The sequence below is a fragment of the Moschus berezovskii genome, chromosome 17 (genome assembly GCF_049115385.1).
Source record: "Moschus berezovskii isolate FMDL1 chromosome 17, NW_MosBer_1.0, whole genome shotgun sequence".
In the NCBI taxonomy this organism is placed as follows: Eukaryota; Metazoa; Chordata; class Mammalia; order Artiodactyla; family Moschidae; genus Moschus; species Moschus berezovskii.
The window spans coordinates 26,312,790-26,339,877 of NC_142476.1; the positions used below are offsets into that span (position 1 = coordinate 26,312,790).

The following is a 27,088-nucleotide window of genomic DNA, read 5'->3' on the forward strand; positions in this document are numbered from 1 at the left end:
GTAAGTATAATCATGACTGCAAGAACACCAAAGCAAGAGTTTGGCACAGATGGCCAAGTGTCTCACAAAATTTGATATTCTCTTCTTCTGTCTAGTAAGAGAATCTCCTGAGTTTAAGCTGGATACACAGCTGCTCAGTTAGAGGCTAAAAATCTCAGCCTTCCTTGCAGCTCGGTGTGACCAATTGAATAACTCCTTTTCAATGAGATGTGAACATAAGTGGTAAGTTCACCTTCCTGGTCACATCCTTTAGGAAAGAAACTGCTTGCCCTCCTCTCTCTCTTTCTCCTTCAGAGAGATGGAAGGCTTATGTGATGCTGGTAAACCAGCTTTTACCATAGATATGCCTATAGCAACCTGAGTTCCAGAATGACTTCATAGAGTAGAACTGCCCATCAGGTGCCCTGAATTACCCACCTACTTCTGAATATTACCTGGGAGAGGAATAAATTTCTTTTTTTTTTAACATGCTACTTTAAATTTTATTCACTTTGTATTTTTATCCAAACTATTACAGTACTATTAATTCACTTGGTTACAGATGAATATATACTTAAAGTTTGAGAAAGTGGAAAATTATATTTCTTTTATAAAGGAGCTTTATTTTAATTGGAGGATACATACTTTACAATATAGTGACAGTTTCTGCCATACATCAAGATGACTCAGCCACAGGCATACACATGTCCCTTTCCCTCTTAAATCTCTCTCCCTCCTTCCATCCCATCCCACCCCTTCAGGTTGTCATAGAGCACTGGCTTTGGTTTTCCTGCCACATACAGCAAATTCCCACTGGCTATCTATTTTACATATGGTAATATATGCTTCGACACTACTCTCTCAAGTCTTCAAACCCTCTGAGAAACAACTTTCTATCTTGTATAAATCATTGTATTTGGGATCTCATTCTCTCAGCCCCTTGACTTATATCCTAATTAATAAAAGAGTTTAGCATCAGCATCACTATCATTTGAACTATCTGTCTATTATTTTTAACCATCTTTATACTATATGAGACTATATCTTAAAAACCATAGGGACTTTTTTTTCTTTAACTTAGAAGAAAGGCTTCTACAACTATTTGTTAGGGTGGAGACTCAGTATTAAATGACATGATACAGTGTTTATGAAATCTTCATAAACTTAAAACAGTTGCAAATGAAAAGTCATTATGTTAACCTCGAGCTAACAATACACAATAGTAGTGTGCTAATAGTGTTTATGCAAACATTTTAGCCAACTAATGTTTTTAGCTCACCTCCAAGGTAACATAATACAGCAGACATTCACATGCTTCCAGAATAATTGTTTTTTCAGGCACCGTAATATAGCAGGAGGGACAATGAAGTATACAGAGACACTATCTTTTCATTCACTCCATGGAAGGGGTTGTTTATCTGTATATAAATAAAGCTGGCTCTAGTTTTTTGGGAGACTGATTCAAGTCACCACTTAAAATAAGACTTTATAAAACAGTCTCATAAGATGTTATCTAATTTCTTACATGTTTGTTAATGTGACAGCAAACCTAATTAAGCCTGCCACTGGCATATCATTCTATTAATTTTTCTTTCACTGCTCTCAAATGATTCAATGTAATTTTCCTGTCAAAGTGTCCACTGCACACAGAACACTCCTGAGGGACCTGGCAAGAAAGATAAGGACCGAAATGTCCTTTATCTCATTTCACCTTTCTGCCATGTGGGATGCTATAGGTCACTCCCTCCATGAAATGTCCCAATCCTTTGACTTCTGTGACTCTTTTCAAATTTTCTCATCTTTGCTATTTCTACTTCTTAAATGTTGGAGAACCCCAGTGTTCCTTTCCGAACCTTCTTTTTTCACCCTTCATTCGTAGCTTTTTTGGAGTTACCAACCCCTTGGAGAATGTGATAAAATGCACCCTGTGGGGAGGGCTTGTTGTGTATAATTTTAGGATTACCTGGACATCCTGAAGCAGCTGGTGACTCCCTGTGGGTCCTTACCCCCAGGTGAAGAACACCTTTCCATGACTTTAACTACTACTTTGGTGCCTGATGACTCTCAAATCTTGTATAACTAGCTGGGCTCCCCTCCCCCGTCCTTGCCCTCTCCCATCCTTCTCCCTCCAGACCCATATATCCAGCTTCTTGATGCATCCCTTCACTTGGATATCAAACGGGCACCTCAAACTCAAACTCAATATTTGAACTTAACAATCATTTGCTCTCCAGTTACCCCTCATCCTGTGGTTTCCATTTTGGTGAGTCACACCACCATCCAATAAATTGCTCAAGTTATAAAGAAATAAAAGCATCAACCCAGATTACTACTTCTAAAACAGTGTTTGTCGAATGATTACGTGAACAAATGAACGGAAGGACAAATTAAGTATAGTGAAGACAACAGAGAATAGCTATTAAGAATGATATAATGAAGCTTAGGTTCAAATGTGCATGAATGCTAAAGGCTTGCTTAACTAAGCAAAGTCTTCACCCACAGGAATATATATTCTTAAGTACCCATTAGGACAAGGTACTGTGCAAGGCACTGATTTCATTAAGAATTAGACTTTAACAATGTTTTCAAAGAAATGACGAACGTGGTTTGTCAGAAAAGAGTAGTAAAAGTATTTCAAGTGAGATAAATATTATTTAAATTTAATGAATCTTACTGCATAACCAATAAATGCTCAATTATTAATAGCTTCTCTAGGTCCTTTTTATTGTACCTTCAAAGATATCATCATAGTTTATACATAGTAGCTGTTACAGTGGACACTCAAGAAAATGGGACACTTTTTGGAGGTTAAGATCATGAAACTTGGCAGCTTTGCCTCCCTGAACTCCCTTAGCTCTTTCTTTGCCTTTCTCTGATGGCACTTATTTTCTGTTTCATTGTATACTGATCTGTGTGCAGCTTTTATCCACCTTAAAGAGGTTTTTTCTCTCACTTCCAGCCCCTCCCAAAGACTGTACATACCCAATTGTGTGCCTTATATCTGAAAGGGGAACATTATTTTTTTTTAACTTTTTATGCTGTATTGGGGTATAGCCAATTAATAATGTTGTGATAGTTTCAGGTAAAGAACAGTAAATATTTTATATCTGGAAGGGGAACAGTAAATATTGTCAATGAATGTTTTTCAATGTCAACAATCCCATTTAAAGATAATATCAAATATCCTATAAATCAAGGAATTTGTTACAATTGGTTTTATAAAGTTTGCTATATTTCCCAGTACGAAAGCTGTGTACCAAACAATTAAACAAGTTACAGATGTTTTAGTACTTCAAGGCAGCAAGGAACATGCTAACCCATTTTAGAAAGTTATTCATGAGGCAAAGTATTAGCTAGTTAAATGCTGCCTCCAGGGGCAGACTGTGTGTTTATGAAACTTGGCTTTGCCAATTCAATGGCTGGCAGGTTGAGGGACTCTTGGTGTCTCACTTTCCTCACTTGGAAAATGAGAATTGTAATAGTACTCCCCAGAATTGTAATAGTACTCCCCAGAATTGTTAAAAGGATAAAAAATAATGTATACACACAATGCACACAGAATGATGGTTGAATTCATTGGATACTAGCCATCATTTTCTTATAATCCCAACAAGAAGAAGTTGGGGGGGGGTGATCATGATCATTTATTAAATTAGGAAAGAATGAGATTTTCTTCTTCAGAAAAGATGATGTGGACAACATCTCTCCTATCTTCCCAGCTCAAAACATTCCCAGGACCCACAACTTATGACATCACAAATGCCTAGATGGTATGCTGAGGGAACAGTCAATTCTGACTCCATGTTGGATCTGTTTCTTTGACTTTAACCTTTGCTTCTCATTGCTTTTGTTATTATAATTATACATAAAGACCAGTCTTGGGGAGCCCTGGCCCTCTGCCTAAAGAGAACACATCCCTCCCTGATGTTGGCCTTTCCAGGAGATATTTGCAAGATAATGGTCTCTGCTTCCCCAAGTCTGCCCCTTCTCTGTCGTATAAAAGAACCCAGCATCCAGACCCCCTCAGAAGATGGTTATTTTGAGACATTAGTCTGTCATCTTCTCAGTCTTCTGGCTTTCTGAATAAAGTCATATTCTTTGCCTCAAAACCTCCTCCCTTGGTTAAGTGGCCTGTCATGCGGTGAGAAGACAGAGTTTGGACTTGGTAACAGGTATTTTTAAGATGTAGATAAGAGGTGAAACATATTGTATTTTTAATTAAATAGGTATAGATTCCACACAAACCATGTTCTATCCTTTTTAGCATTCCCTACTCAAAAAACTTATTTCCCCTCCCAAACCAAGGTAACAGATTTTACCGTGTGGTTGTCCTCTTCTCTAATCCTCCCCACTCTTCACCCAAAAAAGCTTCCAAGAATTTAAAGAAAGGCACTGTATCTAACCAAATCTAGGACACTATGCAAAGAATTAATCAGGAATTCCAGGCTGGCTAGTTTACCTTGCTGACCTCCGAGGACGTTCTCAATCTGCCATTACTGTCAGCCCACTATTGGCAAGACTTCAGGCAATGTCAGAAGAGGTAGAAGAGAGTGTGGCTGCAGCTTAAAGCTGGAGCAGAAGCTACAAAGAATAGTACACTTCAGAGAGAGGACCATGAGATACAATGAAACAATAGCCTCTGATAGTCAACCCAGTCACGGGATGATGAGTGACAGAGGGCTGCCTTTGCTTCATACAAGAGAACTTCTTATAAGGTTTGCTCATGCGTCACAGGGAGATATGTCTCTGCCATGGGAACCCACAGATGAGCAAAGGCCAGCATTCCTCAACCCATATGCATCCACAGACACTGTATTTATCATTGTAAGAAAAGGTCATGGCAGGGTAAGGGATTTTAGCATTGCTTAGAGAAGGAATGCTTTCTGAGTAAATTTTCAAAGAACCCTAGAGAACTGTTTTATAATTCCTACAATTGACTGGTAAATCTAACATCTAATTCTATATCAAAGACATGTGTGTTGAGGGGTGGGGTTGAGGTACAATTGACACATGGCATTATACTAGTTTCAGGCGATAACATAATGCTTCAATATTTGTGTGTATTAAAAAATGATTACCACAATAAATCTACTTAACATCCATCACCACACAGTTAAAAATATTTTTCCCTGTGTTGAAAACTTTTAAGATCTACTCTCTTAGCAACTTTAAAATATGAAATAGTGTTATTAACTATGGTCGCCATGTTGAACGTTATATCCCCATGACATTTATTTAATAGCTTGTAACCAAAAGTATGATTTTTATATTATACGTAAAGTGGTAAAAATTGGGTGCAATTTTTTTTCTCTCTTTGTAAGACAAATGGAAACAGACAAAAAAAGGCACCAAATTAATCAATATGAGTGTTTCTGGGCAAACACTGTTGAAATATAGCTTAACTTAAATTCTTCTTCCCATAATTTTTATCGTGTTTTATAATCAGTTACTGCAGTCTGCCCAATTTCTTGGTGATTCATTATTACATCTTTCTTAGCAAAGGAGAAGACCTGTATTTCCTGTTAGCAGGATTTTCCTTTCCTGAATTTGTGCAACCTAATTATACTGTTTTTTTTTCTCCCTTTTATTCAAAATAGCATGATGGGGAAAGAAAAAGTCAGGCCAGGAGCACTTACTGTTGAGTGTTCATATGATCTGAGGAAATCTGACAGAGCTGGAGGCAGGAGATCTTTGGACTTCAGAGACCATGTAATAGAGTTTGGGTGATTACATAAGTTTTTATTTAAATTGGGACAGTTTTGAAAGTGAAAGCGGGCACTAATCAGAGAAGATAATAGGACAATGCTGTAAATCAAGAGGCAAACAAGAATTTATGGTCATCCTAACATGGTGGAAATGGTCTGGACTTATAACCAAATCTCGACATTACCATTTCCTTGCTTTTGACCAGTGCAAAGTGATACAATCTCTGTGAATTTCATCTTCTACATTAGTAAAACAGGGATAATAATTCTCACATGTTAAGAGAGGGGAGAGGGACCTGGCATAGTATATATCCTTTGTAAGTATTATCCTGATGATGTCTGCATGTGTATCTAAAGTTCTTCACCATAGACAGCATGATATTATGAATGGATTAGGTTAAACTGCACTTCAGGTGCAGTCAGTTGCCTCATCACAAATCCCTACTCCAGCATGGCAGCTGGAGAGGTCATTAGGAAGACTCCTCATAGAGGTAGGGACTCCCTGTAGAGGTAGGTATAGATTTCCCTGGTGGCTCCATCTGTAAAGAATCTGTCTGCAATGCAGGAGACCCAGGTTCCATCCCTGGGTCAGGAAGATCTCCTGGAGAAGTCAGTGGTGACCCACTCCAGTATTCTTGCCTGGAGAATCACATGGACAGAGAAGCCTGGTGGGTTACAGACCATGGGCTTGCAGAGTCGGATATGACTGAGTGACTAACACACACTACAAGTACATTTCTAAAGATCATTCTCTTTAATATTTGTAGTTCAGTTGCTAAGTCGTGTCTGACTCTTTGTAACCCCATGGACTGCAGCACACCAGGCTTCCCTGTCCTCCACTACCTCCTGGAGTTTGCTCAAGTTCTGTTTAATTTAACAAGTGTCAAAAGTGAATTTTCATTGTTGAAATTAGTGGTTAGTCATCATAATGGATGTTAGAAATGGTTCTCATGGATAGAAATTGTGATTTCCAAGATAGATGGACTAGCTGAAACATACCAGAGGTACTCCACTCCAGCATGAACAAGTTGTAACAAGTTGAACCATTAGAAATGGTCTGTGGGAAGGAGGGCTTCCAGATGGTTGATGTTTACTAAAAGGGTGATAGAACCCTAGCTCTGGAATATTGTTCATATGCCTCCAGCGAATCTTCCATGTAAGGTCATGACTGCAGAATCCAAAAGGAACAAGACCTGGCACTTCATCAGACTCCCAGAACAGGTGCGATACGTTACCGTGTCTGCTTGCTAAACAAATGTTTGCTTAACAAATATCTGTGTGACAGAAACTGGTCTAAGACTTGGTTTAATTATAAACTGGTTATGAGGTTGTTGGAGAATAGTCAATTTTCATCCCAGTTCCTAAAGTTAAGCCAGCAGTTTTGCATAATTAGATTATTTGCAAGTTAGCTGCCACTTCTTAACCACTGATCGGAAATATCATTCCACATCTGGAACTTCAGCCCATCTTTGGGGGCCATATGGAATGAGAAAACAAACAAAACAAAAATGAAAAACTGAGGCTTAAATAAACTGACTTGCATAGAATGGTGAAAGGCAGATCCAGGTTGAGAGCTCAAGACGTGATCTGAAGCTCAATGCTTGGCACAAAGCAAACGTGTGTGTGTGTGACACACACACATCCAGGTCAGATGAAGAGGAATAGGAAGAAAAGGGAAGCAATGTGAGGGGACATGGAGAAAAACCATGTAAAAATTAGACATTAGAATACAGTGCCCTGGGAACCCAAAGAAGTACTAAAGTTAAGTGTAGGCCCCTAAGGAAGGAATAGAAAAGCTCTGAAGATATTTGCTCAAGAGTGAGCTTGAAAGACCTCCGTGGAGTATCTTTCCCACAAGGGAGACCCTTCCCAGGGAACAGCGAGACCATTCACGTTCGGATGCAAACAGCAAGAGGTTTATTCAGATACACAGGTACCTGGGGCGACAAAGTCTCTCGGTGGACTTGCGCGCCCAACGGCTGGAGCAGGGGGTTTTTATGGGGTCGGGATGCAGAAAGCGCGGGTACAGAAGCGAGAAGCTTGGTTACAGGGTTTTCATTGGTTGGTTTAAAAGAAAACCAAATGGCGGGGACAGGTTCCAGGATACATGAGCACCTATTTCTGTTCAAAAGATCAAGCTGGCAGAAGCTCATTGGCCAGTTTATACATGCACGGAAGTTCATTGGCCAGCTTATACGCGCGCGGTTTTTAGGGGGGGGGGGGTTTCCCTCTTTTACTGATTGGCTCGACTTTTGGCGCCGGCGGGACTTTTCTTGGGAGGAGTTTCTTAATTCTTGGCGCCGGCGGGATCTTCTTAGGGAGGAGTCTGTGACTCAAGTTTGTGTGTCGCAATCCCCTCCTCCCTCTAGGGGCTTTTTGAGACCTGGCCCAAGATAGTCAAATTATGGATCTCTCAAGCTCTAGTTCTAAAAATAATAGTCAAATAATAGTTCTATAAGTAATAACAAAGTCTGTTAGAAAACAAACTTATGGTTACCAAAAGGGAAGGGGGGAGGGCTAAATTGGGAGTTTGGGATTAACATATACACACTACTATATATAAAACAGATAATCAATAAGGATCTACCGTATAGCACAGGGAACTCTATGCAATACTCTGTAATAATGAAGAGTACAATGGGAAAGATTCTGAAAAAGAATAGATACATGTACATGTACACCTGAATCACTTTGTTGTACACCTGAAACTAACAATACTGTAAATCAACTACAGTGCAATATAAAATAAAAATTAAAAAAAGAACAAAGTCCATTAATCTTTAGCAGTGGACTAAGAATAGTATATTTGTACCCTTGAATCCTACTCTCAAAAATTTTCTCTTCTGCTCTTCATAATATCAATGGCTATTATTTACTGAGGCCTTTCAAGTAGTGCTAAATATCTTACACAAATCATCTTATCACCTTCACAACACCTCTGTAATGAAGGTGTTACAACAATTAAACAATTTGATCCTCCTTTAAAAAAAAAACCCCACTGGAACAGGTACTATCGGGTTGGCCAAAAAGTTCCTTCGGGTCTTTTTCCATACGATGCTACAGAAAAATCTCACACAAACGTGCAAACTTTTTGGCCAACTCAATATTATTCCCATTTTACAAATGAGGAAATAAAGGCACAAAAACATTCTGTAATTCTCCTAAGATAACATGGCTAATAAGCAGCACAGTTGGCTCAGAGTCACTGTTCTTGGCCATTAAGCTACCTATGCAAGCTGTGCAGAATGTTGTTGAATGGTGCTGACTTAAAACCTTGTGGCCAGTCTAACTTGTGAAGTAGAAACTATGCTGGTAGTACAAAATGTGGATTTAGGAGAGAGGGGCCAGAGGCAAGATACTCACTTGTGAAGAGCCATGTGATTTGGAGTTGTTACTGATACATAAAGTAAATGAAAATGGTAAGTGAACTCGAGACCCAACCACGAGGGTGAGCTCAACATGAAACCTGACGTAGGAGCAAAGCCTCTTGCCTGAGAGAGCTGGTGTGGGTGCCGCAGAGAGAAGTGAGATTGTAATCTGAAGTTGAAGTGATGTTTAAGATCTCAACTCTGACTGAGAGGAGGAAAAAGCCCTGGGGACATCTCTGCGGGGTAGTGAATCATTCAAATTTCCCATTCTCTTTCGTGGAATTTGGAAACCTCAGTTCGAGAGCCAAGCACGGAGTCAGTCCACACCATTCACCAAGTAACGCTTCCATGAAGTACTCTTTGTAAGGCCCTCAAAGTCCCTAGCTATAAACATAGAATAAGTACTGTCTTTATTTATTTAATGTTTGCAAGATTGGGTTCTCAGGAAGAAAAATGCTCTGCAAATTCCACACATTCTCAAACAATAGGAAAAGTGATTTGAAGAATGACAATATTACCACTCCCAAATTCTACACTACAGTTTTAGGAGAAATTAGATCTGTCATACTCAAGAATTCAAGTCATTTAGAGGCAACTGCTGCTGTAGGTCAGTCTCACACAGCTGGTCGCAGCCTCCTGGGACAAGTTCTGAGCCATCATATTAAAGTGGAGACTTTCCTTTATGTTTGTGACTCCGTATGATTCCAACCAGGGCTCCAACCCCTCCCTACTTTCTGATTCATCCATGCAAGCAAGTAAGAACACCAGGTGAGCATACATATTTACATAAGCTTCAAGGCTGCACAAACAAACTCTCACCCGGGTAAAGGGCAGTACATAAATGGCTCTTCTTACCATTTTTAATGGGCTTTACATATCTAAAATCTCTTCCTTAGTGTTTTAAAAGTCCTTATCCCTGTTGTCTTCCCACCAGTGCTTTTCCTTCTGTGCAACACACCAAGGTCTCTCTCATTTAACTCTTAATGGTGGTGGTTCAGTCACTAAGTTGGGTCCGACTCCTGCAACCCTATGGACTATAGCCTGCTAGGCTCCTCTGTCATGGGATTCTCCAGGAAAGAAGACTGGAGTGGTTGTCGTTTCCTTCTCCAAGGGATCGTCCCAACCCAGGAATCGAATCCTGGTCTCCTGCATTGCAGGCAAATTCTTTCCTGACTGAGCTATGAGGGAAGCCCTATTTAACTCATATCCTTTTTATTACTAAGTATATGAGTTCTAAATAATGTGTGTAGGTTTTGAAATAATGAATGTCAAAGTTTCCTTGTGTTCACAAATTGCCAATTAGCTAAGAATTTCTATTATTTCTAGGAAGGGGTTGAAATGGGTTCTTTTTTGTGAATATATTTTTCTTTCACTTCCATGGGCTCCACTTTAGATCTGTTAGGTTACATTGCTTTTCAGACCACAGCTTTTATCCTTATGGATTTTGCAGAGATTAGAGAAAAATGGACTCAACAACTGGCTAGAAATGGAATTTCAGTGAGGGAGAAAAAGTTGCTTACTATTTAGCAAGTCAACAAAGATATGTTCTATATTATCATTATACACTTTTAAAATGCAGTGTTAGCTTAAAAACAAATAAGCCAAGGGGAAAAAACAAACAGAAAACGCTACATATTAAAAGCCAGTACTTCTCCTTCCTGAGGACACTGTTGCTCAGTGATCAATCAGTTCAGTCACTCAGTCATTGACTGTTTATGACCCCATGGACTGCAGCACGCCAGGCTCCCCTGTCTATCACCAACTCCTGGAGCTTGCTCAAACTCATGTCCATGGAGTCCGGTGGTGCCATCCAACCATCTCATCCTCTGTCGTCCCCGTCTCCTCCTGCCTTCATTCTTTCCCAGCATCAGGGTCTTTTCCAGTGAGTCAGTTCTCAGTGACAGTTACTAGTCGATTTTGATTTCTTATAAATGCTTGGATCATCAGGAAGGCAAAGAAAACTGAGTTACTTCCAATAATTCACTACAAATAACTGACCTGACCACATTTCAATATAACTGAAGGTCACTGACTATTTTTCCATTTCCTTTGTTCTAGTTTTCAAATTCTGAATGATTGGTCTTGACCTTTAGCTTGCTATGTTCTCTGTGTCAGAGCCAAGAACAATTCCCAGGTATTATTTACTCAGCTAACTTCATCACTAAAGCTGCCAAAGAGGATCCAGGATGGAAGTAAAATAGGGGTTGCAGGTCTGTACAAACGATAAAATTAAATATTGCACAGAAATTACCTCATGTGTTTTCACAGCCTCCACGTAAGTAGATAAAAATTGTATTATTACCACTTGATAGATACGGAAACTAAAGGGATAAGGAAACAAAGACATCCAACATTTACTGAGAATCTGCAATCGGAGAGGCACAGTGTTGAGTTCTGGAACATATACATGAATAAGCTGAAGTCAACACCCTCCAAGTAGTCACAATCTAGTGGACATGGCTGACTGTGAAAAAACAATAATTCAGACACAGAATACAATGAGAGGATGACGTCTGATGGCCGGAAGGTTCTGGAAGGATTTTGTGGTGATGAAATCTGAGCTGAGACTTAATGGTTAGGCAGTATTCTACAGACAAAGATGGTGGGACAGCAGAGGGGCCAGTTAAGATCAAAGGCATAGAAAGGATATAACATGAGGCTCTGTCAGTTACCTCTTATGACTTGAGTGCAGAGCAGGGGCAGAAGGGAGATAATGTGTTCAGAGAGTTTGCAGATATCCTTGAATGCCAACTCTGGTAGCAACGTAGCAAAAAGTTAGGGTGGCAAGGAAATAATTTAGGCCACCACTGTGATGGTTCAGGAGAGAAGTAATGGAGGCTTGAACTGAGCAGAAGTCGCACTATAAAGAAAGGTAGTGACAGCAAAAGTAGACTATAATTAGCGAGTGACTGGACATAGCTTGTGAAGGAGGACGACGAATTGAAGATGATTCTGACAGATTAATTTGAATCACTGAACACATTACATTTGAGCTTACCCTTGGACTAGACAGAAGGGGATTTCTATTAGGGAGGTCTAGAGATCAGGATGGGCTTCCCTGGTGGCTCAGATGGTAAAGAATCTGCCTGCAACGTGGGAGACGTGGGTTCGATCCCTGGGTTGGGAAGATCCCCTGGAGGAGGGCATGTCAACCCACTCCAATATTCTTGCCTGAAGGATCCCCATGGATAGAGGAGCCTGTGGGCTACAGTCCATGGGTTTGCACCAAGTCAGACACGACTGACTAAACACAAACACACACAGATCAGGAGAGCTACTGAGTTACAAATCAACCACAGCGATATGATGGCTGAATCCACAAGAGGGGATGAAATCACCAAGGAATAGAGTACAAAGAGAAAACTGACAGAGTTTTAAAGAATATAGAATAGAGTACAAAAAGACAACCTTAAGATGCAGGAAACACCTGCAATTTAAGACAGACGGACAGTGAAAGCGCAAGAGTCATGGGTGTCACCTGAACAGATGGTCTGAGAGGGAAGCAGATGATGCAAGGGATGGAAATCAAGGACGAAGGGTTGAGCTGCTGAGGGGAGGACTAACTGATTTCCTGCGGTCACACAGGTCATGCCCTCCCTCCTAAGCTCCGCACCTACCTACTGAATTATCACACAAGAAAAACGATGTGGTTTTTCAAGAGGCACTTATCTTCTCATTTTGCCAATGGTTAACCTGGGACTTGGTCATCAAAATAAATTGCAAGTTCTGGTCTTCATTAAACTTTCTTCGCAGCTCACAATAGTTTCCTGACGCTGAGCTTTTCAGATGAATATTATTAATCAAGTACCAGGCCTCCCGTGCCCTCCTTCACTCTGGTTACACGTTAGGGCTTTCGAGTCACAGAGATTGGTTGGAATCTAACTCAGCAGCGTGGCGAGGCTTGAAACCTAATTTCTCCACCTCGGTTTCCTGGGGGCGGTGGTACTTACCTATTCAAGCCGAGAAGAGTGCATGAGCGAATGCAAATAAAAACTCTCAGCACTTTGCCGTCAAAGGCTCAATTCAGTTTTGCTGTTACAGTACTGAAATTTCCCTGAAAAAGAGGCCTGGTCTCCTGCATTGCAGGCAGATTCTTGACCATCTGAGCCACCAGGGAAGCCCCAAGAAGACTATTATTCCCTAAGGCGTGCAGCACTGACCTGAGGCCGTGTGAGCCTCATTCCTGCCAGCCCGCAGCGAAACGTATTCGCAGGAAGAAGGATAAAGACCTGACGGGCTTTCCCGCGGACTCTGCAGACCACGGAGGGGGCCGCTGGCTGCCGGGCGCCCGGGCAAGCGGGATCGCAGGACCCACTCCAGCCCCTCGGAGGACCACACGTCCCAGGGTGCAGCGCGCCCACCCAGGGTGGCAATTTGGCCCGGGTGGGGTCGGACTACGAGCGAGCTGGGGAGGAAGCGGTGCACGCTGGGATCCGTAGTTTTCGGGTCTCAAGCGCCCCGGTCGGAGGACGGCCGAGCGGAGAGGTCCCTCCCCAGTCCCGCCTTTTGTCCACGTCTCCCTTCTGCCGACCAACGTTCTCTCCTGTCCCCGGGAGCCAGCCCTTCTCCAGTCCGGTCCCCATTGGTCCTGAGGCGCAGCGTGCCCGGGCTCTACCCGGAAGTAGCGTTTGGGAAGGCGGTTTCCTAGACTACGACACCGGAAAGCCGGGGGAGGCGCTCCGGGCCGCTGAGGGCCGAGGGCGGTGGCAACGCTGGCGCCGGGGACTGGCTTGGTGGCTTCGGGAGACTGCTCGGCGACGGCGGCCGTTCGCGTCCCTCCGCATCCCGCCCTCAGCGCGGCTCGCAGCCCCCTCGCCGCCGGCGCCCGGCGATGTGTCCCCCCGGCAGGGCGTAGCAGCTGCGCGTGCGCGGAACCGCGGGGCCATGAGCGGAGCCGGCGGCGGCCGCGGCTCTGGGTCCTCGGTCCCCCAGCGAGCGCCATGGAGCCTGGTGGCGGCGACGGCCGCGCTGTGCCTGGTGGCGGCCACGTCCGTGTGGACGGCGGCGGCCGCGCCCATGAGTCGCGAGGAGAAGCAGAAGCTTGGGTGAGGGTGCTTGACAGCCTGGGGTGGGTTTCCTCGTGAGGCTGACCACGGGCGAGGGTGCCTGTCATTGCGACCCGGCGCGCGGTGGCCGCTCCTCGCGACTGGGGACGGCTGTTTCCTCGAGAGGACCCTGGCGGGGTGGGCAGGGTGCGGGAAGCCGGGGGCCCGCCGGCCCGCGAGGCCACCTCGGGGGGCTGCCTCGGGGCTGTCGCCCGGGCTCCCTGGGACCTGTGCAGGCTCCTCAAGACCGGCCGCGGTGTGTCAACGCAGCTGCCATGCCGGTGGCCCGGGAAGGGGGCTCCGGCCGGGGTCCCTGCGCGCGAGATTTCTGCGGTCGCGCTTCATTCAGAGACGTGGTTAGATTTCTCGCAGCAATGAGCTCCCAGGTGGGAAAAATGCGGCTGATCTCCCTAGTTAAGGAAATCGTGTTTACACCTGTTACGGAATAGGGGGCGTTCATTGGAACTTGAACTTTACGCATTTTACCGTTTCCTTTGCAGTGCTTTCTTGCACTGCATCTTCATAGTAGAACAATATTGGATGGTAGTGCTTCGTAGCCCAGATTAAGTATACCTGTTCACTTTACTCAGAGTAGTTTTATCAGTCTTGAAAGGCATAAAATCATCAAGCTATATGTATAGCATTTCATTTAGAGTCAGTATTCCTAATATAGGCCAGGTCCCACAGATGAATAAGGGAAAAGCCAAGAACTGGTAGAAAATGGGCAAAGGGCATGAAGAGTTAACTTACACAAGAGGAAATGCAAATGCTTAATAAACATGAAGCTGCTCAACCTCATAAATGTGAGAGATGCAGATTAGAACAATGAAATAGCTGTTTTTTTGCCATCAGGTTAGTAAATGCAAAGCAGAGTGCATGAATAGAGTACTGCCTCGATAGCTGAGGTGTGAGAAGAAACTTGGTGGGAGTGTAAGTTGCTGTACTTACAGTCTCCTGAAATTTAAATAGTCTGCATTCTCTGATTCGTTAATCCCATCTCAGAGAATCTATCGTACAGAAATAAAAGCACTGTTACAGTAGAGATAGATGTACAGGATGTGCATTATTTCAGAGCTGTCCCTCGGAACATTCATATTATGGAATAAAACTCAGTCATCAAAGAGGAGTTAGGCCATCAGAAGGCTGCCCAGAATATATTCTCAAGAAATAATAAGTTATAGAATAATATCTGTGGTACCATCCCCTCCCCCTTTTTTAAAAGTATAAATTGTCTAAGCTCAGAAAAACATGGAAAGATGATTACCTCTTGGACTTATGATGGAGATGACGTGAAACCATCAGTATTTGTTTTAGATAGAGACTTCCACTTTACTGAAATTGTTGCTCAGGCTTGCATTAGTTTTTAAATAAAATAGCAAGAAAAGACACTTGTTGGAAAAAAAAGTATCAGCTATACGAACAAAATTGACTAATAAACTCTAATAACGATCTTAAATTTTCTCTCTATAGATTTAATGTAAATGATAACTGCTTTACTGAATACTCAGTGTTCAGTGCCAGGCACTTTACATATACTGTCTCTGTAATCCTGTTTTTTAATGAGGTGAATGCAGTGCCCATATTGCAGATGAGGAAATTGAAACTCAAGGTTGATGTGTTCAAAGTTATAGAGCTAAGTAAATGGTGGAGCCAGTATTCAAACCCAAGTGCTCCCCAGTGCTTCAGAGCCTGTACACCCTGCACTTTGCTGTAGTTAGTTCCATAAGACTCAGAAAGAGATGCTTCAAGTCTCTTAAGGAGAGCAAGTATTTTTATTTGACTGCTGCTCCCTCCCTCCCCTTTTTTTAAAATTTCTACTCTTTTATTTCTTTCTTTTGCCACACTGCACAACATGGGGGATCTTAGTTTTTAGACCAGGGATGGAACTTGTGCCCCCTACAGTGGAGGTACAGATTCTTAACCACTGGACCGCCAGGGAAATCCCTTCTCTTTTTTATTAAAAATTTTTGTTAAGAAAAGTCATTTGAATAACTTATTTTTGACCAAGACAAATTTTTAACTAGAGCAGTCCAACCAAATTGGCTTGAGATTTCAGCTCAGAGTTTGAGAACGTTTATGAAAAATGTTACAATTATTTAGGCTTGTTAATTTAGATTGCCTTACTCTAGGATAAGAGTATAATAAGAGTCTATAGATACAAACCACAAATACACATTGCTTGACTGTTTTCTCCTCTGGGCGTTTTCAGGAGACTGAAGTTTGATTTGTTAGGTTTATCTGTACAGTTTTTTTCAAAAATCCAAATAGTGATTTATGATAAAAAGCAGAAAATGCCCCTTCCCTTACCCTCCCCCCAAACTAAACTGATGATAAAGACTGAAATGATTAGGAATAGTAAAAAAAAAAATTCCTTGGTCACTTGCAGTTTATAGTGTTTTGAATCATTTAGCTGGATATATATAGTCTTTTACTTCATGGAATTCATTTATTGCTTTTGTGTTTTAAATGTTGCAGCAGTTGTTAATGTTTTTACTTTAAAAATGAAGTGTAAAACAGTTCAATGTCTGTAGCATATTGGCAAGCAATGTAACTTTAGAAAAAGCTGACTTACAGAAATTATTTATAGTGAAGAAAGAGTGGACATGATTTCCAATACATTTTTGTTCAGTTGTTAAAGATCCAAAACGCAATAGAAAATTGTGTTTCTGTATAGTATAGTAGTTATTCTACTATTCTTTGTTTAAATATGATTGTTAGGACTTATATGTGTAATTAAGAAAATGAGAGAGCTCAACTGGATAGTAAATACCTCCCGTTTGAAATATGATTGGTGAAATTTGGTGATCATGGGATGGCCATGTGCTTCATAAATGTAAGAACTGGAAAATAATGTATCATTTGCAAACATGATTTATTCATCATCTTGAAGCTTGAGGGCAAAGTTGGGTTAACAAGTTAATGCTGATGTTATCTGTGATATGTATGTCTAGGCACTACTATTACCAGTTACAGGAATTTGTCTTCACAGTAATTTTTTATTAATTCTGTTTCATGGGAAGGAAAAAGAAATTTCCTTATTCCATTTATTGATATCAGTGCTTAAAGGGAAAATTTAGCTCCTTTTTTTTGTTGTTGTTTATTAGCTAATTTGAGGGCTCTTTGTCACCTACAATATAATAACATGTCTAGAAGGATTCTTAGAGATACTCCATAATTTTCTGAGATAACTTGATCCATATTCTATCATACATATAAAGAATTAATGTTTTAGCAAAGTGGCTTATCACCTTGTTTTCCCTGAGCCACCAGGGAAGCCCCTTTTAATGATTAGGCGTTTTTAAATAATCATTATTTATAAAAAGTTGGTAGGACGTAGCTTGTTCAATTCACAAGGTTGAGTGTACTTGATTCTGCTGATTATTATAGCAGGTTCTGGAAATTAGTCCTTTTCTGTCTGCTAGCTTTACTGTTACCAGTATTTCATCATCCATGATTACAGCTTTTAAAATGGCAATTGCAATACAACAGGAGATAAAATAAAAATAGATCCAGCCATTTTCTTTAAGACTCTTAATTCTTGATATTAGTGATTGAAACTTTGGGTATAACAGTAAGAATTAATACAAGACTATTGTTGATAAAATGTTTTTCTTTCGATAATTATCGGGAGACTTGGCCTTGCCTCACCATAACATTGACTTTTGTAGTTTTTTGAGTTATAACCCTCACTCCCCCAAATTTAAGTGTTTAATTGAAAGACTGATTTCTTGGTCTCCGTCTTGCAGATTTTGACTTACTAAGTCTGGTGTTTGTTGTTGTTTGTTTTAGTTGCTAAGTCCTGTCCAACAGACCCCACGGACTGTAGCCTGCTAGGCTCCTCTGTCCAAGGGATTTCCCGGGCAAGAATACTGGAGTGGGTTGTCATTTCCTTCACTAGGAGATCCTCCCTACCCAGGGATGGAACCTGCATCTCCAGTATTGGCAGATGGATTCCTTGCCACTGAGCCACTTCAGTACTTACTCTTAAAAAAATGGAGACCTTGTTACTTATCTGATGCTTTCATGGATTATTTTGGGTAATCCTTTCAACTGAAGTAGATGCATTAGTCTCATTTTTCAGTTGATGAGACTGAGGATTTTAGAGCTAGGATGTGCCCTGAGGACACAGGATTCAGTTCAGTGCTTCAGGCTCTGCTTATTCTGGGTAAGAGCTCTAGGTAGAAATGGAGCCTGGCTATAGGAATTAGATCTGATAGAGTGCCTGAAGAACTATGGAGAGGTTCCTAATATTATGCAGGAGGCAGTGATCAAAACCATCCCCAAGAAAAACAAATGCAAAAAGGCAAAATGGTTATCTGAGGAGGCGTTACAAATAGCTGAGAAAAGAAGAGAAGGGAAAGGCAAGGCGAAAAGGAAAGATATACCCATCTGAATGCAGAGTTCCAAATAATAGTAGGGAGAGATAAGAAAGCCTTCCTAAGTGAACAGTGCAGAGAAACAGAGGAAAACAATAGAGTGGGAGAGACTAGAGGTCTCTTCAAGAAAATTAGAGATACCAAGGGAACATTTCATGCAAAGATGGGCACAATAAAGGGCAGAAATAGTATGGACCTAACAGAAGCAAAAGCTATTAAGAAGAGGTGGCAAGAATACACAGAAGAAGAAGAAAAAAGAAAAAATATGAAGAACTATGCAAAAAAGATCTTAATGACTCAGATAACCATGATGGTATGATCACTTGCCTAGAGCCAGACATCTTGGAATGCGAAGTCAAGTGAGCCTTAGGAAGCATCACTACAAACAAAGCTAGTGTAGGTAATAGAATTCCTCCTAAGCGCTTTCAAATCCCATGATGCTGTGAAAGTGCTGCACTCAATATGCCAGCAAATTTGGAAAACTCAGCAGTGGCCACAGGACTGAAAAAGGTCAGTTTTCATTCCAGTCCCAACAAAGGGCAAAGCCAAAGAATGTTCAAGCTACTGCTCGATTACACTCACTTCATATACTAGCAAAGTAACGTCCAAAATGCTCCAAGCTAGACTTCAACAGTATGTGAATTGAAAACTCCCAGACGTTCAAGCTGGATTTAGAAAAGGCAGAGGAACCACAGATCAAATTGCCAGCATCCCGTTGGATCATAGAAAAAGCAAGAGAATTTCAGAAAAAAAAATCTAGTTCTGTTTCATTGACTACTCTAAAACCTTTGACTGTGTGGATCACAACAAGCTGTGGAAAATTCTTCAAGAGATGGGAATACTCGACCACCTTACCTGCCTCCTGAGAAATCTGTATGCAGGTCAAGAAGAAACAGTTAGAACTGGACATGGAACAATGGACTTGTTTCCACGTTTCAAATTGGGAAAGGAATATGTCAAGGCTGTATATTGTCGCCCTGCTTATTTAACTTCTATGCAGCGTACATCATGGGAAATGCTGGGCTGGGTGAAGCACAGGTTGGAATGAAGATTGCTGGGAGAAATATCAAATACCTCAGATAGGCAAATGACACCACGCTTATGGCAGAAAGGGAAGAAGAATTATAAAGCCTCTTGATGAAGATTAAAGAGGAAAGTAGAAAAGCTGGCTTAAAGCTCAACATTCAAAAACAAAGATCATGGCATGCGGTCCTATCACTTCATGGCAAATAGATGGGGAAACAATGGAAACAGGGACAGACTTTATTTTGTTGGACTCCAAAATGACTGCGAACGGTTACTGCAACCATGAAATTAAAAGGTGCTTACTCCTTGGAAGAAAAGTTATAACCAACCTAGACAGTGTATTAAAAAGCAGAGACGTTACTTTGCCAACAAAGGTCTGTATATTCAGGGCTATGGTTTTTCCAGTAGTCACATATGGATGTGAGAGTTGGACCATAAAGAATGCCGAGTGCTGAAGAATTGATGCTTTTGAACTGTGGTGTTGGAGAAGACTCTTGAGAGTCCCTTGGACTGCAAGGAGATCCAGCCATTCCATCCAAAAGGAAATCAGTCCTGGACATTCATTGGAAGGACTGATCCTGAAGCTGAAGCTCCAATATTTGGGCTACCTGATGTGAAGAACTGACTCATTGGAAAAGACCCTGATGCTGGGAAGAGTTGAAGGCAGGAGCAGAAGGGGACGATAGAGGATGAGATGGTTGGATAGTATCACCGACTCAGTGGACTTGAGTTTGAGCAAGTTCTGGGAGATGGTGAAGGACAGGGAAACCTGGCGTGCTGCAGTCCTTGGGGTCACAGAGTTGGGCACAACTGAGTGACTGAGGAAACAACACAGGGAGTTGACTCCTGGCCTTGCCGTTTTCAGTCAATGCAGGATGCCCTTGTCTAAGTTATTTAACTTCTTGGTTTCTCATATTCCACATCTATAATATAGTAATATCATTACATAAGGGTTGTTGTAATAATTAAATGAGTTAATATACGGAAAGCGTTTAAAACAGTGACCAGCATGTATTAAATGTTACAAAGTAAATGTCATTATTACTTCTCCAATATTCTGACAGTGCTGTGGTCTGTCCTGCTGTGTCAGTGAAACCATGAGTTTCTGAGCAGTTCTGTCATGCTCTGAGAGCCAAAACTGCCAGTGCTGCTGCTGCGTCACTTGAGTCGTGTCCGACTCTGTGTGACCCCATAGACAGAAGCCCACCAGGGTCCCCCGTCCCTGGGATTCTCCAGGCAAGAACACTGGAGTGGGTTGCCATTTCCTTCTCCAATGGCTTATTAGGGGACAGCCTCCATAATTAACCAGGTCGTGAATGACAAAGGCAAAATCTGATGTGGGCATCAGAAATCTCCACTTTAAACAGTCATTTTGGAATTTTGAGAAACAGAGTTAACCAAATACACAAATCTCTTTGAGGATTAGTTTTCTTACTTCAGGAATGAATATTGTTTATTGACTTTTGGCAGTTTTTTAAACGAGCATACACAATAGAATCATAAAATACAGCTTTTGGAAATGTGACCAACATATTAACAGATATGTGTTAAACTAGGCATTAGTGATCTTATTTAAGGGGAAAGGCAGAGGCTTGATAGAGTATTGTTATTTTATAGTAATACACATTCCCACCTCTTTTTTTTTGGTAGAATGTTTAGTATAAGCAATAAATGTTAATAATTATTTCTTTAAGGGCTCTTTATTGTTTTCCCCTTTCGAGACATTTATATTAAATAATTTTGTTAAGAGGTAATTGTTTTTCATCATCAGATTTTCTTCTGTCTGCATGGCATGCATCCTTCAACAGTTTTCTTAGGGAAGAGTGTTTAAGATGAATTTTATATGAATTTCTGGAATAGTGAAAGGTTGGCCTAGCTCTGTGTGATTCATGAAAGCTTGTCTGCTAACACTGGTCTGTTTACTGACTCTGTGTTCCTTCCTAACTAAATATTTCTTTTGTTTTTTTGTTGGTATATGTTTATGAAGGAGCATTAACTTTTTGAAAGACATTAAGTAGAATAGATTTAACTTTTTCCCATTTCTGCTCTTTTAAAATTAGGAATCAAGTACTGGAAATGTTTGATCATGCTTATGGTAACTATATGGTAAGTAGAAAGCTTATCTTTATATACCTTTTATGTAAGCTGATTATTATGTGAGTGCAGTCAACTGGGAATTTTACAGCTTGAATTAATAAATTTAATTTCCTTTAAAAATTCATTTTTAAAGGAAGTTTTTAAAAATAGTGTGAACATAGGGTAGCAGGGTATTCCTGATAGTGGTTCTTAGAGAACCAATATATTGAATAGGTAAGAATAAATTTAATTAGATTATGAAACTGTATTTAAATAGTTTCCTTTGATGCTATCAATGGTGTGTATTAAATAGTTTGTGTAGTTAGATATGGTAAATATCTTTGCCTTAAGGGAAATGCTTCTCTTAACTAAACAAAAAAGTATTTACAAAATTACTTTATTCACTTTATGAAGAAAACCATTGCTTTCAGAGAGTGAGACTGTCACCTAGTTTCTGTCCAAATGATATCCTCACAGTGGGCCTTGATTTGAATATATTTTGCTTTCTAGAAATGCTGGTCCATATAATTTTTAAATGCCTTAGTGCTCACTTGAGACGAAATAACAAGTTTAGTTTTGCAAAGCAAAACATGTTCTGGAGACCTGTTGCACAATAGTGAATATACGTAATGTTGCTAAACTTATGCTTAAAAATGGTAAAGTTTATGTTCCATGATTTCTACCACAACTAAAAATTTAATTTTAATTAAATAGTACAGGGCTAGGAGGTGGGGAAGGGCATTTGTAGCTGCCCCCCCGACCCCAGTGACCTCTTGCCTCCCCCAATAAAATGATCTTAAAATGCAAAAAAAAGAATTATAATAATTTTTAAAAGATATCTAGCCAGAAAATTTTAGAGTTCGAAAGATAATTTTACAAGTAAATTTGTGTAATTTTGATGAGTTTAATCAGATTATTCTGAGAATTACTTCTTATGAAGTAATTGTCATGTCAGCATATCTTCTATGATTAAGGCCTGTAAATGTAGTTGGGGAAAGTTTGGCAAAGAACTAAGTTTAATTGATTCTGCTGTGTTTTTCAACTGATTCTGAATCCATTTTTCTGTTACCCAAATATCTTCATATGTTTACATTATCTTTATGAACATGTAAGTACATACGTTTTTATACATTAAAAAAAAATTTTAAGCTTGTCTTATATTTGGTAATTCTTATTCCCTTCTATATTGTACAGCTTTTAAGAGTACATACTGAGTTCTTAAATGTTTTTAGGACATAATTGTGATGAAGTTCTGGGTGTTTTTAACCATGTTGAAAACACAGTTTTGAATTCATTTCTCAAGACTCGGCCATTCCCTTAACATTCCTTTCAAAATCATTTATTCCTGGTTAATTCAGTTTGGGCAAAGCATAATTTTCTCTAAGCTCATAGTTTTAGGGTGGCCAGGTTACATTTTCAAACCTAAGCCATGTCATAAATGCATACTTTTAGTTCCAAAGTTGAATAAGATGTTATACAGCTGGATTAATTCAATACATGTCACTGTGAATAGGGTCTTCTTTTGTGAAGCACAGTATCTGTAACATTTTGTTCCTTATTAGGTAAACAGCTGAAAGTTTTATCAGTACATTTTTTCCTGACGTAGAAATGAGTTTCTGACAGAGCAGCTACCAATGGCAGCCCTCAGAAGACTTCAGTTCTTATTTATGGACCCTAACTGGGTAACTTTTATTACAGTCATCTGCCTGCAAGATCTAAAGGAGAGGGATTTCAGTTCCAAAGACCAGAAACTCTTGGAATTAACACCCCCTGCCCTCCATTTTTCCAGTGGAGTCACACCCATCTGCAGTCCACTGCAATATGTATTTTAAAATGTTCAGCTATTTTACGACATGAGTGACTCTTGCAGTGTACTTGTGCTGTGCTCAAACTGTGTGAGGTTTGTAACCCAAGATTTAGTCTAGAATTCACACTTCCCCTTTTCAAGTTCTCAGCTAACATGAAACAGTTCTAAAATGTTTAAAATAGAGACCAGGTACCTTGTACTTGTTATATGAAATCAGTTGCATTTTTTTTCTAGTTCCTATACTCAGAAACACTATTAGCTTGTTATAGAGTAAAAGTATATATAGATTTTGGAGTTAGATGGGTTTGAGTTCAAATTCTATGTCAGTTATTTAGCTTGGACCTTAAAAAGATCATTTAACCCCCTTGAGCAGTGTCTTCCTATGAAAAATGGGGATGAGTACAAAGGATTATTGTAGAGTATAAGATTTTTGAGATCACAGGGCCATTTTCTTTACTTTTTAATAAATTCATCTTCTATTTGTCCTATATTTAACTAGCATCATAAAAAAATGAAGTGAAAATGTTAGTTGCTTAGTTGTGTCTGACTCTTTGTGACCCCATGGACTATAGCATGCCAGCCTCCTCTGTCTGTGGAATTCTCCAGGCAGGAATGCTTGACTGGGTAGCCATTCTCCTCTCTAAGGATCTTCACGACCCAGGGATCAAACTCAGATCTGTTGCATTGCAGGCAGAGCTACCAGGGAAGCCCAGCTAGCATCATGCCTGGTACATAAATGTTTGTTTTGTTTTGTTTTTATTCTTGAAAGCACTGACTTGAATTCTTACGAAGGTATAATCAAATGATTTTTTTTTTGCATTTGATTATTGTGATATACCTTTACCTTTTAAAATCAGAAATTGTTTAATAAATTTTATTAAAAGTATACGTTAATGGTAAATTTGGGGATGTACAACTCTGCTGTAGTCAGTTGCCTTCTGTGCTAAAATGGCTTTTAATAAATGTTGAAAACTTTTCATTTCTTACTAGATTTTAAAAATATTACTCTGCAGTCTAGTACACAATTACAGCAATTCTTTTAACTTTCTTGGTTCTGGGAAAACAATGTTATTTTCCAGAGACAAGCAGAATAATATTAAGAGCAAAAACTCTGGAAATGGACAGGACACCCTGCGATAGCTCTGCCGCCTACCAGCTGGGTTACAGTGGGAAAGTTGCCTCATCTCCCTGAACCTGTTTCTTCATCTCTCTAAAATGGTTTGCGTGCCTCACAATGTTTTAAAGATTAAGCAAGTTAATATAATTAAAGTACTTGGAATTTGTGTCCAGCAGATAGGAAGCACTACGTGTTTACTGCTACCAGCTACTGATGCTACTATCATCATGGCTACTAGCCATGTCTACCTGAGATTGAAATGGCCCTCCTAAAATTTATCGAGGCTTTAACTCAGAACTCCTTCCCTAGATGGTGCATAGAACTTTCTTCAAACACACTCATTCTTTCCTGTTCGAGGCATGCCGTCTGGTAAAGAATCCATCTGCAACACAGAAGACCCTGGTTCAATTTCCTGACTTGGAAAGATCCCTTGGAGAAGGGATAGACTACCTACTCCAGTATTCTTGGACTTTCCTGGTGGCTCAGATGGTAAAGAATCCACAATGCAGGAGACCTGGGTTTGATCCCTGGGTTGAGAAATCCTGTGGAGGAGGGCATGGCAACCCACTCCAGTATTCTTGCCTTGAGAATCCCATGGACAGAGGGGAGCCTGGCGGGTTACAGCCCATAAGGTCACAAAGAGACATGACTCAGGAGGCTTAGAACACATGCATTCTATCAACTAAGAATATTATTTGAGGCTGTCTCAGCATCATAAGGAGCTTAGCTTCCCTGGTGGCTCAGATAGTAAAGAATCTGCCTGCAATGCAGGAGACCTGGGTTCAGTCCCTAGGTTGGGAAGATCCCCTGGAGAAGGAAATGACTACCCATTCCAGTATTGCCTTGAGAATTCCATGGACAGAGAAGCCTGGTGGGCTGCAGTCCATGGGGTCACAAAGAGTAAGACACAACTGAGCGACTAAGCACACAGTAGCATAAATACTAACAATTATAACAAATGTACTTGACAGATCTCTAGCCTCAATCAGACTGTGGTTTGTCCACAGTGAATTGCACAGATGACTTCCTTTTTTCCCCAAATAAAGTGAAATTAGATGTGTTTTTTGGCAGTTCTTGCGCGACCTTATTTAACCTTAGACCACAGCCACTTTAGGGCTTCTATTAGCTTGTTTTTAGTATTTGTGCTGAGGCCAGTCTGCAGACTAAATTAGATGACAAAATACATGTATTTAGGCCGCCGAATACAGAACTGTTTTGTATCTGAGCTCCCTGATCTGATGATCTCTGTCTTCTAGTGTTTTTCCTGTTGACTATAGACAGCTCAGTTATCAACTGTTATAAACAGAAACTACCTTGGTAGAGACCTAAACGTTATAAATAAATTCTGAAAGAGTTGGTAAGCACAGTAGCACAGTTTCCTTTAGCTAGGAGCATCATACCTATTCACTTTTAAGCTTGCTTTTGTGAGTGCACGGGCTTCCCTGATGGCTCAGACAGTAAAGCATCTGCCTGCAATGTGGGAGACCCAGGTTCGGTCCCTAGGTCAGGAAGATCTTCTGGAGAAGGAAATGGCATCCCACTCCAGTACTCTTGACTGGAAAATCCCATGGATGGAGGAGCCTGACAGGCTATAGTCCATGGGATCGCAAAGAGACAGACATGACTGAGCAACCTCAGTTTAGTTCATCTTCGCGAGTGCACAGTTCAAAGAAAAATCAATATTTATCCTTTAAACAAAAGGAACTGTTTTAAAATGTAACTTCCGTGTGGATTTCCAGATTTGTGTAAGCTTCCTTATAAATATTTTTTCCTGATTTTTAAAAAACATTTTTCATTGTGGTAAAATATACATAAAATTTTACCGTTTAAACCCTTTTCAAATGTATGGCATTTATTATGTTCACATTGTTGTGCAAATATCACCATCCATCTTCAGAACTTTTTCATATTTTCATTTGAAACTGTACCTAATGTTTCTTAATCAAAAAGAGTAATTCTATAAATAAGTTTAAAAATGATATTAATGGTCAGGAGGAGGGAAGATACAAATACATGTGTATGTGCAATTTTTGTGTGTAAATAATTATAGGACTACCTTTTATTAATCATTGTTCCTTGGCCTCTGCTTTTAGAACATTCTAAAAAAACTGCCAAAGGGACTTAAATTCTATAGTGTCTTCTCGTAGGTTTTTTTGTTTCTTAAGTCATACAGTGATACTCTGTGTAGGATTTGGCTCAATAGAACCACATCTTCCTATATATTTAGGTAGAATTTACAGAGAAAAGAATTTACGATTTCAAATGCATGGTTCTGTGTTGTACACAGTTGTTTAACTACCACCACATTTATGATACAGAACATTTCCATCTCCCCCCAGAAGCTTTCTCATGCTCCTATGCAATCAGTTCCTTTTCTCCACCTCTGACCTCTAGCAACCGTTGTGATCTGCTCTTTGTCACTAGTTTTCCCTTTTCTGGGACTTCATATTAGTGGCGTCTTAGAATATGTGTGTGGTAGTTTGGTTCACATTCTTTCCCGTAGTGTGGTGCTTTTGAGATTTGTCCATGTTGTTGGAGATATTGTAGTTCCTACTTATTGGTCAGTAGTATTTGTTGACTTGGTAAAAC

At 40.3% G+C, this 27,088-nt stretch overlaps 1 protein-coding gene and 1 long non-coding RNA gene across 4 annotated transcripts in view; one reads left to right on the forward strand and one right to left on the reverse strand.

The window, feature by feature from the left end:
• The window catches only part of LOC148775097 (uncharacterized), a 30,100-nt gene extending 16,596 nt beyond the window's left edge, over nt 1-13,504 (reverse strand). Inside the window, exon 1 of one of the 2 annotated variants that reach the window (XR_016039588.1) lies at nt 13,003-13,504. This is a non-coding gene — a long non-coding RNA (uncharacterized LOC148775097). The remainder of the gene's footprint in view (nt 1-13,002) is intronic. The other variant, XR_016039587.1, reaches the window with a different exon arrangement.
• Nucleotides 13,505-13,711: 207 nt separating this feature from the next.
• Nucleotides 13,712-27,088, forward strand: part of EDEM3 (ER degradation enhancing alpha-mannosidase like protein 3) — a 68,873-nt gene continuing 55,496 nt past the window's right edge. For both annotated transcript variants that reach the window (XM_055419110.2, XM_055419111.2), the window contains exons 1-2: nt 13,712-14,097; nt 21,560-21,605. In XM_055419110.2, coding sequence (XP_055275085.1) covers nt 13,937-14,097; nt 21,560-21,605 — 207 coding nt within the window. In that variant the 5' untranslated portion in view covers nt 13,712-13,936. The remainder of the gene's footprint in view (nt 14,098-21,559; nt 21,606-27,088) is intronic.